This window comes from Vidua chalybeata, chromosome 1, assembly GCF_026979565.1.
Source record: "Vidua chalybeata isolate OUT-0048 chromosome 1, bVidCha1 merged haplotype, whole genome shotgun sequence".
Taxonomy (NCBI): Eukaryota; Metazoa; Chordata; class Aves; order Passeriformes; family Viduidae; genus Vidua; species Vidua chalybeata.
Window position 1 is genome coordinate 113,300,331 of NC_071530.1, and position 14,525 is coordinate 113,314,855.

General features: G+C 36.8%; 1 protein-coding gene across 2 annotated transcripts in view; it reads right to left on the reverse strand.

The window, feature by feature from the left end:
* Positions 1-5,716: 5,716 nt before the first annotated feature.
* The window catches only part of ALKAL1 (ALK and LTK ligand 1), a 36,877-nt gene continuing 28,068 nt past the window's right edge, over positions 5,717-14,525 (reverse strand). The window contains exons 4-6 of one of the 2 annotated variants that reach the window (XM_053956854.1): positions 11,506-11,586; positions 9,217-9,293; positions 5,717-6,367 (exon numbers count right to left, since the gene is read on the reverse strand). In XM_053956854.1, the coding sequence (XP_053812829.1) occupies positions 9,229-9,293; positions 11,506-11,586 (146 nt within the window). In that variant the 3' untranslated portion in view covers positions 5,717-6,367; positions 9,217-9,228. The remainder of the gene's footprint in view (positions 6,368-9,216; positions 9,294-11,505; positions 11,587-14,525) is intronic. The other variant, XM_053956862.1, reaches the window with a different exon arrangement.

Consider the following 14,525-nt stretch of genomic DNA (forward strand, 5'->3'; position numbering starts at 1 on the left):
CATCCAGTCTCACCAAGAGCAATTCAGCCCCAGAACAACTTAAAAACACATTCCTGTTGTTCAAGTGAGAACAAAATATAAGCTGGTGGTTTATGTGCTGTGTCAGTCTGCTGTTAACCCTGGGTCTGTGTGTGACTGGGCATGTTCAAACCTCTAGGGTTCAGAAGCAGCCTTTCTATATTTTGTCTCTGGTTATCACCTGCAAATAAACCATGAGCCTGGTTAACGTGCCCTGAAAGCTGTACAATTCATGTAACAGAGGTACAAGTTATTCTCAGGGTATGGGAAAGATGAAGGAACTCTTCAGGAGCAGGTAACATTTAAGACCCTTTTACCCCATCTTGCAAGCTTCAGTTTCTGATGTCATCAGTGTCATTTATTGCTTTTCTTTGGGGTATATGAATGGGAGAGACCTCTTAAGATGCAGAATTAACCTATTAGATGAAGGCAACTTTTAATTACCGTAATTTAATAAACATAATTCAGTCCTCTAATAAAAAAATGCTATAAATTGCCATTAAAAGACTCTCTCAGAATGCGACAGTGAAATTATTCAGGGTTTTATAATTTCAAAACACCATCCTGACATTTGTCCATAGTCAGCTCCTATGGAGTACATCCTCATATATGACTTTTGAGACAGAGAATTACACCAAGGAGTTAGTCATAGACACTGTATGAGTAAGGCAGTAAGGATGTGGAGATCATATGAGGAGAAATTATTCCCATTGAAAGCCCTAAATAGCTCAAGTTCACAGAAGTTTAGAGACACAAAAACTTTAAGGGGCATTTCCGTATAGCACTACTTAAGCACTCAAAGTGGCATTCAGGAATGTGTGAGTTATACAGATCCTCATCTCTTCCATATCTCCCTCCAGAAGCAGGGAGAACATGGTAAGGCAGGGGCATATTTATTGGGAGAAGCAGGGTTCAAAATGGAAAAGAAAGGAAAGGAAAGGCTGCAGTTTGTTTGCTTTCTTAGACCTCTCTTATGACCAAATGGAAAATATTCCCTCTATTTTGTAGAATTCCTCTCTAATGAAGCACAATCAAAAATTGATCAATTTTAAGTACTTTTCTTGATGATAACAAGTCACTTTGACTTTCATCAAGATGAAAGCTTACCTGTAAAATATTCCTACCAGAACTTAATGTACTGAGTGACAGGGAAACAATGAAACAATGAAAACAATAAACTTTACCTGGATAATCATGAAGCAATGCATATGAGAAAAGGCATGTTACATTTTATGTACAGATATAATGATGGGCTTCAAGCTAACATTTTCTGAGATATGGAAGTTAAATATTTCCATGAAAACATAAATTCATTGTTCAGCTCTAACTAAAGTGAATGTTACTAGAAAGTAAATATCAGTTACGCAAATTGGAAATATTTAATTTATGTACTGTTTAGACAGTGAGTTCTAAGGGAGGCAAATGGCATAAATGGAGTTCATATTGCAGAGAACAGAAGACTACTGCAAAATGTGCTCCATAAGTAGAAGTGCATGACCATTAGTGAATATTTCAAAGATAGCAATTTTGTCTGTAGTAAATGAGTAATTATTCCTTGAACTTGTTGCTTCATACATAAAATGCAAAATTTACCATATTCAATGTAAAAATGGACAGCAATTCTAATGGCAGGACTATTCCTTTTTAGAAGAAATATCTTTAATAGGAGGGAACAAACGTTTTCTGATACTGCAAGTAAGCAAATGAATCAACTGCTAAAGCAAGGGGCAGAATTACTGCACTTCCATAGAATTACAGGAGTGATAAGGACAAATGAGCACCAAAGATAAATTAATTACACTCATTATATTGTGCAGTGTAATTACATTAATAATACTCTACATGGATAGTAAAGGTATGCTGGTATGGTTGAAAAAAAATACTCATCTTTGGGTCTAAAATCAAAAACCATGATATAAAATGGTATAAATTTATCTGTCAAAATATTTAAGAATTATCATCTTAGTGAAGCTACATGAAAGCTTCACAAATTATTTTCACTGTGTTCTTTCTTTGGTGGACTTTTAATGATAATGGCTTATATTTGATTTTTTTTTTTTACCTGTCTGTGAGCAGAGGATAAGGCTTTCATGTTTGTAGAGACAGTGAGGATGTAAGACTGGGTGGAAAGTTCAGCTATTGTATGGTTGATGGAGGAGGAAAGAAATTAAATGTAGACCAGCAGAAAATATTAGCCTGGGGAATTCAAACTCATACTCCAGAGTATTAAGCGCTGCCTACCCTCACTCTTTTTCTTTGTACCTTTCCTTTGCTTCTCCATAGCTATCTTTCCCAGCTCAGGTCCAGTGCAGGTAGCCCCTGATACTGGGATGGTGAGAGCAGAGGGACATATTTCAGGCAGATACTTTCCCAGCATGGCAGCTATCCATCCTGGTCTTCTGCACTGACCAGTTGTCGCAGCTCAGAGTGTCATGCCAAACCATCTTGTGCAGGGTAACTCTGACAGGTCTATAAGCAGCATCTCTATTTCTGCTGACCAGTGCAAACTACTGACCCAGGTGAATTAGAGATCCCATGGTGGACAAGGAGGATCAGATGCGATGAAAAGAATATCTGTGAGGTGCTGGTTTCATTGGCCATGTTGAAATAATTAGGATTTCTACATCTCCTATGCCTAATGTATTTATCTATCTAATGTCTCAACTTTACCCATTTCCTCCTGCAGCTGAAAACCAACATAGCCATTAATAAAATCTTTTATATATGATCTGAATGTATATTAATTTTGTTGTTTTACATCTCAGTTACTGTCCCAACACTTTTTCTGGTCTTCACAATAGGTGTCCAAGGTGAATCTTGCAGTTAATCTTTCCCACATTTTTGCTTATTCTCATTTTTGGTGTCTTCCATGGTATAATTTTCTTTTTAAAACTAATATCTCATTCCATGCTAAAATTTCAGTTTCTGACACTTACAATATGTTCATACCATCACTTATTTCCTATGTGGGAAATATTGGGTTCCTATGTGCAGTGCTGGGTTCTTCTAATTTTTTTAGAAAAGCCCCTCTACAATGAGAGACCTCATAACAGGAAGGGTTCCTTGTAAAACTCTTCTTGGCTGTCTTGCTGTCTGCTGTCAAATCTCCAAGTGATGCATTTAGACAGCTGACAATGGAGTAATTTTCCACCTCACCGGTCAACAAAAGTTCATTGTTTTCATGTGCACTTCCCTCACACTGTTTTACTCTGTGGCTTTAACCTCTCTGAGACAAGAATAGGGTCTCGTGCATTTGAGTGCATTTGAATAGCACTCAAAGCAAAGACTAGGAAAACTTTTACACTGTTGTGATAAAAAATTAAGGTGGTCTCAGCAATAAAGACCAAAAATTGTACTTTGGGTTGTAGTCTCCATTTACACAGACCCAGGTTAAATTGTTGTTGGCCTTATGCTGTTGGCCTTCTCTCTGCAATACGCCAGACCAAAAACAGTATTTGCTGACAGTGGTTTTCTTTAGTAATTCAGAAGTCTGGAGCAATTAAGTTTTTTGAAAAAGGTGAACAGTTTAGCAGAGTGAAAAATTGGGATGACACTATTGTGGATTCTGGCTCTGTCCCTATCCAATATTCTCCACCAGGATAGAAATTAGACAAAAATTTTGAGGATGCAAGGACAACACAGTAATGGGAAAAGCCATAATCAGAAGTATTTCTGAAGCCAAAATATATTTTGATTCAATTGCATGAGAAAAAAATGAAAGAAAATCTAGAAGAGAAAACAATCATGTGAAAACGTGACAAAACTACAGCTTCTTTGAGTGTATCATCTCCTCTCAGCTTCTGTGGCATTTGGTTCTTTACTGTGTTTCCAAAAACCATCCTCTAGACTTGATTCCTTGATTCCTAGGACCATTAACAGATCTTACAACTTATGTGTCAGGTTAACAAGAAAGTGACTGTGTTATGCTACTTCATGATTTTTCTGCTACTAACTTTAGCATCCCTGCATCTAACAATCATGATGGAGTATAGTGACAAACACATGTGTAGAGGAGTGGTTCAAAAACATTGGGTGTATTTCCAGCTACTTAGAGCATACTGAGCATTAAAAAGGGGCCAACCAAAAGAAGGGATCCATGCCACAAATGTCTCAAAGAATAATTTGTTTCCGGAAAAAAAAAATATCTAAGCCATTTGATTTCTGGGGAAGAAGAACTATGTGGTTTATCCCTTTAATAATTTCATTATTTCTTTTTTTCCCTCATAAATATTTTAACTTGTCATACTAATCTCTGTTTTGCATCTTTGTAACATCTGTGGATCTTCTCTAAGATAGGGACTGGATCACTTTTCAACTCAATAGAAATAAGATTTCTTTATTTTTTTCAAAGGTGAAGCTCTTGATTTAGCACATTAGATTTGAGCTCAAAAATTTTATTAAATATCCCAAATTAGGTCTTCTCATTGGAATTTAGATAGTGCAAAAAGTAATTTTCAGAAAAAAAAATCACAAATACTTGAATTTTTTTCAGTCCCTTGAGGAAAGAAATGAGAAATTTTTTTTAGACTGAGAAGCTAGCAAACCAGAGTGGAAAATTTAAACTGAGATTAATGACAAATGCTTTTCTTGGAGACTGATTGCCTGCTCTGAGCCTCATCCTCTCTCCTCTGCTGAATTGTTTTGGCCAATAAAACTTCTGAGAAGTATGTTACTCACAGAGATCCAAAGGTATCCTTCTCACCATTCCAACCACTGGGATTTTCAGAATAAATATTGCTTTCAACATGGATTAGGAGGAGACTTGAAAACTTTGCGCTTACCAAAAGAACATGATTGCAGAAAGTTAGAAAACCAATCCAGTTAACCACAAATACAACGAGTACAGGACAACCTCCTAGCTGGGACTATAGATGGAGTAAGTACTTCTAAAAGCTGTGAGCATCAGAGGACACTGCACATCTTTGGTGCAGTAATACACTGAATGTATCGAAAGAAGGAAGAAAATCCCTTTAGATACCCCTTTGCTATTTGATGAGGAATCCCAGGGCAAAGTTTCCCTGCTATTCTGTAGTGGGAAAAGTGCTGGGCATAGAAGCTAAGGGGCTCATGAAACCCACATAGAGGGAAAGGGTAGAGATAATATTTAATCTGAAGGGATTATCTCGAATGGGCAATTATCTCAAGAATTTTGATTTGAGAATTGTAATCAGTGTGTGTTGTCAATTACTCTGTATCTGACTGTAAAACCCCCACTGGATACTAGGTTCTTTGTAAAGCAATCACATGAGCTTTCAATAAAAGAGATAAGAGCAAATGTGACCAATGTAATTTGATTTTAAATTAAAAAATATATAGCAGTTGTGCCCTGGAGTCTTCCCAAATATTTAAGGCTGATATATCACCAGCCAAATTTATTCATTATACCCTTTGGATTTATGGTATTATGCTTTAAAGCATTTTTTCTCCTGTTAGACTTTTTTATTACCCTCTTTGCATACTTGAAGATGTTTTCTGTTCACACTAGGTACATGATGCATTTTTGTTCACACCTGATTCAGCTGAAGAATAAATGGCTGAATAAAATTTACCTCATGAAAATGAAATGCTGTAAACTACTAAACCCACAAGTTTGAAACTCTCAGTGGAAGATTAATTCAAGTTCACCAGTAGATTAAATATACATATTAAATAAGTGACCTCTTAATAAACTTAAATAACTCCTCCTGTAAAATAGTTTATTTTTATGTTCTTTATTCCACCAAAACTGCATTGCAGTTTTCCAGTCTTTATATTTACATTATTTGCAACTCTTTCCATAAGTGCCAGTACAAATGTAACTGATGAAAATCCAGAATAGTCATACAAATGTTCCTGAAAGCAAGGTGCATTTCTGAGCAAATTTTTTCTGATGCACAATAATACATATGTATATATTAACAAAGCTTCATAATATAAAATATCTTCCATGGCAAGTAAAACTTCCCCACTTACAGCTTATTCAGATTTCAGTTACACAGACTTCTGCATTTCAAGTTAGTGCAAATAATGAGAGTAAGAGCCTGAGCAGAACGATGTAAATACAACGTAACAAGAGAAACAGCAAAATTTTACCAACTCCCTGCATACAGTTATAACACTTAATCAGTATATCATTAGTATTCTTCATACACAATGTATTTAAATAATTGGCTTGTCTGAACTATAGGCAACAAATTTACAAAATAAAATAATGTTTCACACAAATATGGAATGTCGGACAAATATATGAAAATAAAACACATCTAGTAACAAAACATTGTAAATCAAAAAGATAAAAGATGTCTTCTCCATTTGTGAAGATTTCAAGGCACTTTCTTGGCAAATCAGAATTCTCTCCTTGGTAGAAAGTCTGCAAGAGAAAAGGACATGCCATTTTATAACTAGTTCCAAACCAGAGAAGCAGACTGATTGGCAAAATTCTGTTCATAAACTACAGCTTCCTGCAGATTGCATAAATCATAAGATTAACTTCAAATGCCAGTGGGTCTTGCCCTCCTGTGAACACTAATGAGTTTTGCCACGGCAAATCCTCAGCATCAGTGCCAAGAGGTTTAACACATAGAGGTCTGCACTGCTGCACCTTGCAGGGAAGTTCCCCATGCACATAGCCACGTGCAGTTCTACATTCTGGGTTTCATCAAATCCTTTACTTCCATTTGCAGGGATCTGACTCAGGAAATGAAAATAAACCCACCCAAACCTCTAAGAGCTGTATGCATGTGCTCGGTATCCCTGCCAGGAGCCACCCCAGCGGCTGCCCGGGGTGCGGCGTCTCTCCATGGTGCTGAAACATCCCGCCACGGCTTGCGTGACCGGATCCCGCGGGCAGACGGCTGGCTTTCCCCAAAAACAGTTCATTTCGAGGAGGAAAAGACCACGTCTTCTTTGTATAGCCGGATATTTACGGATGAGGAAGGAAAATATTTGCATAATAGCACTGCAGCTCTTTTTTTTTAATGAGGAAAAGGCAGCCTATTTTAGTACTGGCAGAAAAAGGCTTAAAAATAGCTGTCAGTTCTTCAAGTGAAAGAGCCTCCTTCTTCAAGGTAACCAAGAATCTCCAAGACTCTGTCAGATGTTAAAATGAAGGAAAATTTTCTTACAAGCAACAGGATCTATGGCCATGTCCTCTCTACACTAGTGTGAGGGTGGTGAGGAGAACAGATCCCTTGTGCCAAAAGATGAAGTAGAAGCAATCAGAGAATCATGTTAGAAATGCAATGTTATTGAGGGATGAATGTATGTAACTCCTTTGTTGCACTCCCAACTAACAGGAAAGAGGGAGAAACTCCTGCCACTCTTCACCCTTCTCAAGAAAATGTTTCTATTCCAAGAATCAGTGGATATGAGTAAACATGAAAATGTGAGGATGTCTTATTTATGATGGAAACTGTCCGCTGTACTTAGTAGAGGAATGGAGTGAGGGAGCACAGAGACAGATGGGAAACTGAAAAAGTTTCATGGATAGATAGTAGATCATGGATCTACTTTTTCCTATAATGTTTTCTCTATTCTTAACAAAGTAGAGAGAAAGCCAGCCTAGATACAACTTTAAGTGAATGCAGTGCACACGAGCTGCTAGCAATGCTTACCATTTAAAACCTTTCTTCCATATTTTTCATGTCTTTGAATGTATTTTTGGCAGGCAAATTAAAACACCTGGCTTTGCAAATCATAACAACTTTTGATCCTTTTGTGTTTTAAAGATGGAAATAGGATGAGATAGATGCTTCTGTACTGTGGATATGTAGGCAGATCTTTGACTCATTCTCTTAAAAGAAAAACATTTGGAACACCAGAAATCTCTCTGAAAGCCCTGATACATGAATCCAGAGATGTAAATGGATACAGATAAAGGAAAAACAGAGACAAAAAAAGGTAAAACTGCAGAAAGTAAGAGAGTGGGATGTTTGAGAAAGCTGAGATTTAAAAGAAAATACTAAAAAACAAACAGGAATTTAAGACCCCCCCCCTTTTTTTTTTTCTTTTTTTTTTTTTTTTTTTTTTTTTTTTTTTTTTTTTTTTATAGGGCATTCAGAAAAGGGTTCCTGCCTTGAGTCATGAAAAGGAGATACAGGCAAAGTAATGAGATGCCTAGTCAGTCTCTGGTTTGCTGTCCTTGGTATATTCAAAACCATCTGCAACACCTGGAAATCGAGAGGCTAAAGAGACTGAAAATTGTTAAGAAGAAAGGAAGAGAAAGAAATTATGTCATTTCTTCTCATAACTGAAATATTGCCATATTTAAAGCACAGCCACCAAAATGAATCCCACCTCCACTGAGAAATCAAATCAGCTAACTGACTCATATCCTACTCTTTTCTTATTCTTGATTAGTATGAATTGAAGTCTTGATGCAGGAAGAAGTGACATACACAACTCCCCCAAGCTCCAAGCTTGCAGTATTTGTCAGGAGGAGGTGGTGAAAGGAAACCATCTTTAAAGAAATTTAAATAAATAAAATTCACTGAACTTATACATTTTAGTGATTAACAATAACAACCGCTGTGTGTATTTACAATTAATCTTTGAAAGTATAACCATCTTATTGTTATTCAAATAACAGAAGAAAACAACTCACTTGGAGATGTTACTTTCATCAGTGACAATGCTGTGTAATTAACATTTGACATGCTATTCATAAACAAGAATGGACTGGTTTCTTCCTCAGACTACTTAGTGAAACCTTTAGCTTTCCACATCTTTATGTTCAGTTTCCTTCCATCATCATGAAGTGGTTATTAACTTTTCAGAAATTCTCAGAAGACAATATGGGAATGAAAAGGAGTCTCAGAAATTAATTGATAGGTGATCTATGAAGATTGCATTGGTAGACCTGAGACCAAGACATTTTGTTTCTTCTATGGATTAACAACAAAGTCCTTGGGCATTTTTCTTTCACCAAGCAGACTCCTTCATGAAATTTTGAACAGCAACAGGCCACCCAGTGCACAATTATGGACTGCAGTGCCACAAGTGACTTGTAGGAAATTACAGTGGGGCTTGTCAGAGGTAATTGTACTTCTGTGTATCTCCAGGAGGAGCCAGTCAGTTCTGAAATGCCAAAGATGCATGTTGATACACTCTGATAATACCATCTTTTTGTATGCACACCTGATAACAAGGTACAAGTGTGTGTGAAGTAAACCACTAGATCATTCAACAAATAAGAAAATGAGTGGGGAAAATTATACTTACATAGCAAACATCCTAGGACTGTGTACACAAAGGGCTCATTGCTAATCTCGTTAGCAATCTTGCACACCTTTTGTAATCTATAAAACAGAATTATCCACAGCAATAATGAATTTCAGTTGCCAGATGTCCTTTAAAAAACTGCATAAAATTAAATGTAAAGTTTGTACTTGAATTTCAGGCACTCTACACAGTGAAACTGTTATCTGATGGAAATTCGCAAAATTATGTGTGCAAGATGCAATATTAGATTGTACCTTAGGATAATCAGTGCTCTAGAGGAAAAGTGCAAGTGATGGAAGGAACTAAATTTCTACCAGGAGGTTTCCTACTGGGATGTGGAAGACCAAGAATTTAACTCATTAACTGGGAGGCTATTCTAACTATCACTATAACATAATCAGAAGTCAGGCTGTTTCAAACATTTTATTGTTCCATTTAGTATTAATATTGATTTAATTTCATAATTTTCACATTTAAGTACATCTCCTAATCATCAGACTAAAGATATTAACCTTCCACTTCCAATCCCCCTGTTGTGTGCCCTTAGTTCACATCACCACTTGGTTCAAGTGGACACCTGAATCATTGCTATCCTTTCTGATATTTGCTAGCAAGAAATTCATAGGTGCTAATTTCTTCTCTTGCTTGATAAGTATGTTAATAAAACTTAATATAAATTGTGCCAAACAGTAAGAAAGTGATTGCTATCTGGGTTTCAGTTCCTCAGAAAATTGTACAGTGTATAACCATGTCAGAAGGAGAGGAAATAACTCATCTCATGATGACTAAGGTGTCCCTGACAGAAAATATCAAGCCCTGCTAAAGACACAGGGAAAGATCTTGGCTATGATCAGCCTGAGTGATAGATAAGGTGGAGACAAACCTGAAGATTTAGCTCTCCCTTTTAGAACAGAACATTTCAGGTGAATGTAACTCATTCTCTGCTTTGGGTTTGCTTGATGCAAGGGGGAACAAAACTGCTGTGGTTTAAATCACCCTCTTTATTTTAGAATTTGCTTTGATAGTTGAACTAAAAAATACGTTCTTCACACCATTAAAATTCACAGTCTTCTTTTTAACTTTAAGAAAAGCTATTTAATTAGAAGGAAAATAATATTACCGTGTCTCTTCAGAAATAAAGTGAAACATTCAGCCAATACATAAAGTCAAATAATATTCACATGCTCTCGATCCATGTGTCAAGGCATACAACATGCCACATGGTATTTTTGTTGCACAGCATGTAATAGAAATATGCCTTGCCTACTCCTGTGTCTACTTAGAAAGCTGTATGAATATCTTTTGAGGATCAGCTATTGATTCCTACATTCCAGCTTCTGATAAGTGTAAAGCCAAATGGAGATGAGGGCTGTTCCATCCCCTTTCAAACACTAAATCCTCTGAAGTGCTGAGCTATGGTGAGAGAGCATCTCAGCTGCTCACAAACAATGTTTCTAAGTGATGCAGTTAGAAAGTGCCATTGTTTTTTCACGTTAAATCCTGAAAAGCTTCCAAAGCACCAAACTTTGCCCACATTTTGTGCTTACACATCCGTAATGAGATTCACCTTCTCTAATTAAAACACACTGCTTATTTTCCACTGACTTTAATTGAATTGTCCATTGCACTAGGTAATTCTTAAGTAACTTCTATTTAAAGAATTTCCATTTTGGTTTGGGGTTTTTGTTTGCTTTTTTATCCATTTTATCCAAGAAAACTTCTATTTTTCAGTGTCTCTGACAAAACTATATTTAGGCTGTGTTAAAGCAAAGCTTCCTCAGTCTCAGAGAAGAAGGTTGTTTGATGAGAACTGAAAGTATCAATAGCAGAATGATGAATCAAATCATTTTATGTTGCTTAACAATGGGCATATAATAGAAAATTATACTCACAAGCTGAAATATACTAAACCCCAAAGATACAATTCTACTATTAAGCATTAAGAGAAGGTAAAGAGTGGTTCAGATTTTATCTTGCACAAGGAAAGCTAAGGAGAGCAAGAAGGAGAATATCTGCCCTCTGCATAAGCATGCCCTACTGATTTTTTTCAGTGTAGTTTTCATTTCATTTATTTCAGCATCACTTTTAAGGAACTCCATGATGTTCAGCTGAGAGCAACTGCATTAACAGAAAATCTTTATATATTAGAAGACTTTGGGTATGTTGTTTAATGTAGTGCTAAAGAGCAACTGTTTAAAAAAGGATCAGGACACCAAACACTTAACAAAAAAAGTGTGCTGCTTTCAAGCAAGTATCACAGCTAGCGTTAGAAGGTACTTTGCTACTTACAGGTTGGCGTTGAGCAGTCCCTTGTGTTGTGATACAGTCGATGAAAGTGCTTGCTACACTCTGAGGAAAATGTGACTGGCCCTGTTTGAAAGTAAGGAGGAGTTAACAACAGTGTCACTGCTCTGCAGCTTCAATGACTGACAACAACACATAGCACTAAAATATTTTTTTTCTCAGCTAAAATTGCATTTAGTCTTTTACTATACCTTAAACAACTATGATGAAACACAAGTATAATAATGCTAGTGAAATAACAGAAAGAAATTCTATTGCTGTGCCTTTACACTCATGATATTAAAAAAAAGAAAAATGACACATTAAAATGATGGGTTGGTTTGGGCTTGAAATTCCAGTACTTCAAAATTAGCAGTAAAATTTCTTATATGGTGAAAAATAGAATGGCAATTACAATAGAATTTTGTTTGTTCAATAGGTGCCTAATGTCTGTAGTCTAATGTAGAAGGAATAATGCATCTGGACTGAGGATACTATTTGTAAAGACAAATAAAAGCAACATTTTAAGAAAATACGAGTTTCTAACCCCTGGAAAGATCAAGTACTTCAATGTACTAATGATTTTAATTTGCACGTAGATGGCTTATAAAATTCTCAATATACAGTGTGGGTGTTGAGGGAAAAAAGAAATGACAGCTGAATAACATCTAGGAACCTGATCTCCTGATAAAATAATCCTAGTAAAAAAGCATACGATGTGCAGAACGCAGGGTGTGTTTCATCTTTGGCAAAACAAATCCCTGCATGTCCAGGGTACGGTGTGCTGCTCTCTTCTTTGGATATACAGTGCCATTGGTTTACACTAATATTTGATAAAAAGGTGTCCCTGCTTATGGCCAGAGGTTGGAACTAAATGATCTTTAAGGTTCCTTACAACCCAAATCATTCTATGGTTCTATTTTTCTATAAAACATGGCTCAGCTGTAAGAAGTTGCCAAAGACCCCTTCCAATATCACTGATGGCCTCAGGAAAGTATTACTGGTGACATTCAAGTTGAAATGGAGAGCAAAAATACAGTATTTGCATCCCATAACCTGCTTAGCAAGACTGTCACTGACAGCTGGGGATGAGTATCCTGTGGTTTGGACAGAAAACATTGACATAAACTGACGTTAAGTGAATAAGACTAAATTCAAATCTAAATTTAGTACAAGTAGGAACCCTGAATAAGAATAGCTTGCTTCAAGAAATGTTACAAAATTATTCACATGAAGCAGACTTTGTTGGCCAACTTTCCTTTCAGAGGAAGCTAGGAAGCATTTCTGGGGAAAAAAAAAATACTTGTTTCGTAACTTGAAAGATGGTTCATGGGCCTGGTAAAATATATCAAGCTAATTCTCTCTGGATAGTGAAGCCAACCTGCCATGAGCTCCAGAGAAGAGATTCCTCTCTATGACAGTGAACATACTTGAAGATTAGATTTATTTTACAGTAGTAAATGGATTTCAGCAGATTTTTTCAACCACAAATAAGCTTTTCAACAAACTGGAAGAGCAGCCTTTGCAAGTCTGACCTAGAATTGTTGTAATTTTTTTTTTTTTCTGAGTGAGTAATTAAGCTCAAGGAAAAGTATGTAATTTGAAATTATCCAGCATATATGAAGACAACACTGGCTTTTGTCACTAAATAAATTCCATGTCCCTTCAGATAATATATGATTTTTAGCTCTCTTCCCTGTCATCAAAAATAGGCTGCTAATTTTATTGTGCCTTACAAAACACTGTGTCAGTTGGCTTTCCAAGCTAAATTGATAGATTACTTTATGACTCACAAGATTATTTATGATTTTTCCTATAGTCAAGGACTGTTACATATGGTTTTTATTTGGCTTTAAAATGTGTCTATTATTCCTGGCATATGATAAGTGTGTAATAATTTTTGTAACCCTGAAACAGTAAAGATAATGTACTATAAAGATAATGTTGATTTCAGCTTCTCTCTTTTTTTTTTTCACAACTTCATTAGTTTAGGATGTCCTAATTCTGAACTAGTGAGAACTGTAATCAAACCCTTTAATTAATGAAGGCTGCTAGAAGATTATGATTGGAACAGAATGACAAAACCCAAAGTTCCACTGTATTTTAAGAAAATGCTGATGGATTACAGGATCTAGTAAAACTATGAAAAATACAATCAAATATAAGACAACAAAATGCAGAAAGCCCCATCACTGAAGATCTTAAGACATATATTAAAAAATAGTGAAAGAAAGAGAGAAAGAGAGAGAGAAAAAGAGAAAGGGAAGGGAAAGGAAAAGGAAGGAAAAGGGAAAAAGAAAGGGAAGGGAAGGGAAGGGAAGGGAAGGGAAGGAAAGGAAAAAGAAAGAGAGAGAGAGAGAGGAAGGAAGGAAGGAAGGAAGGAAGGAAGGAAGGAAGGAAGGAAGGAAGGAAGGAAGGAAGGAAGGAAGGAAGGAAGGAAGGAAGGAAGGAAGGAAGGAAGGAAGGAAGGAAGGAAGGAAGGAAGGAAGGAAGGAAGGAAGGAAGGAAGGAAGAAGGAAGGAAGGAAGGAAGGAAGGAAGGAAGGAAGGAAGGAAGGAAGGAAGGAAGGAAGGAAGGAAGGAAGGAAGGAAGGAAGGAAGGAAGGAAGGAAGGAAGGAAGGAAGGAAGGAAGGAAGGAAGGAAGGAAGGAAGGAAGGAAGGAAGGAAGGAAGGAAGGGAAGGAAGGAAGGAAGGGAAGGAAGGAAGGAAGGAAGGAAGGAAGGAAGGAAGGAAGGAAGGAAGGAAGGAAGGAAGGAAGGAAGGAAGGAAGGAAGGAAGGAAGGAAGGAAGGAAGGAAGGAAGGAAGGAAGGAAGGAAGGAAGAAGGAAGGAAGGAAGGAAGGAAGGAAGGAAGGAAGAAGGAAGGAAGGAAGGAAGGAGGAAGGAAGGAAGGAAGGAAGGAAGGAAGGAAGGAAGGAAGGAAGGAAGGAAGGAAGGAAGGAAGGAAGGAAGGAAGGAAGGAAGGAAGGAAGGAAGGAAGGAAGGAAGGAAGGAAGGAAGGAAGGAAGGAAGGAAGGAAGAAGGAAG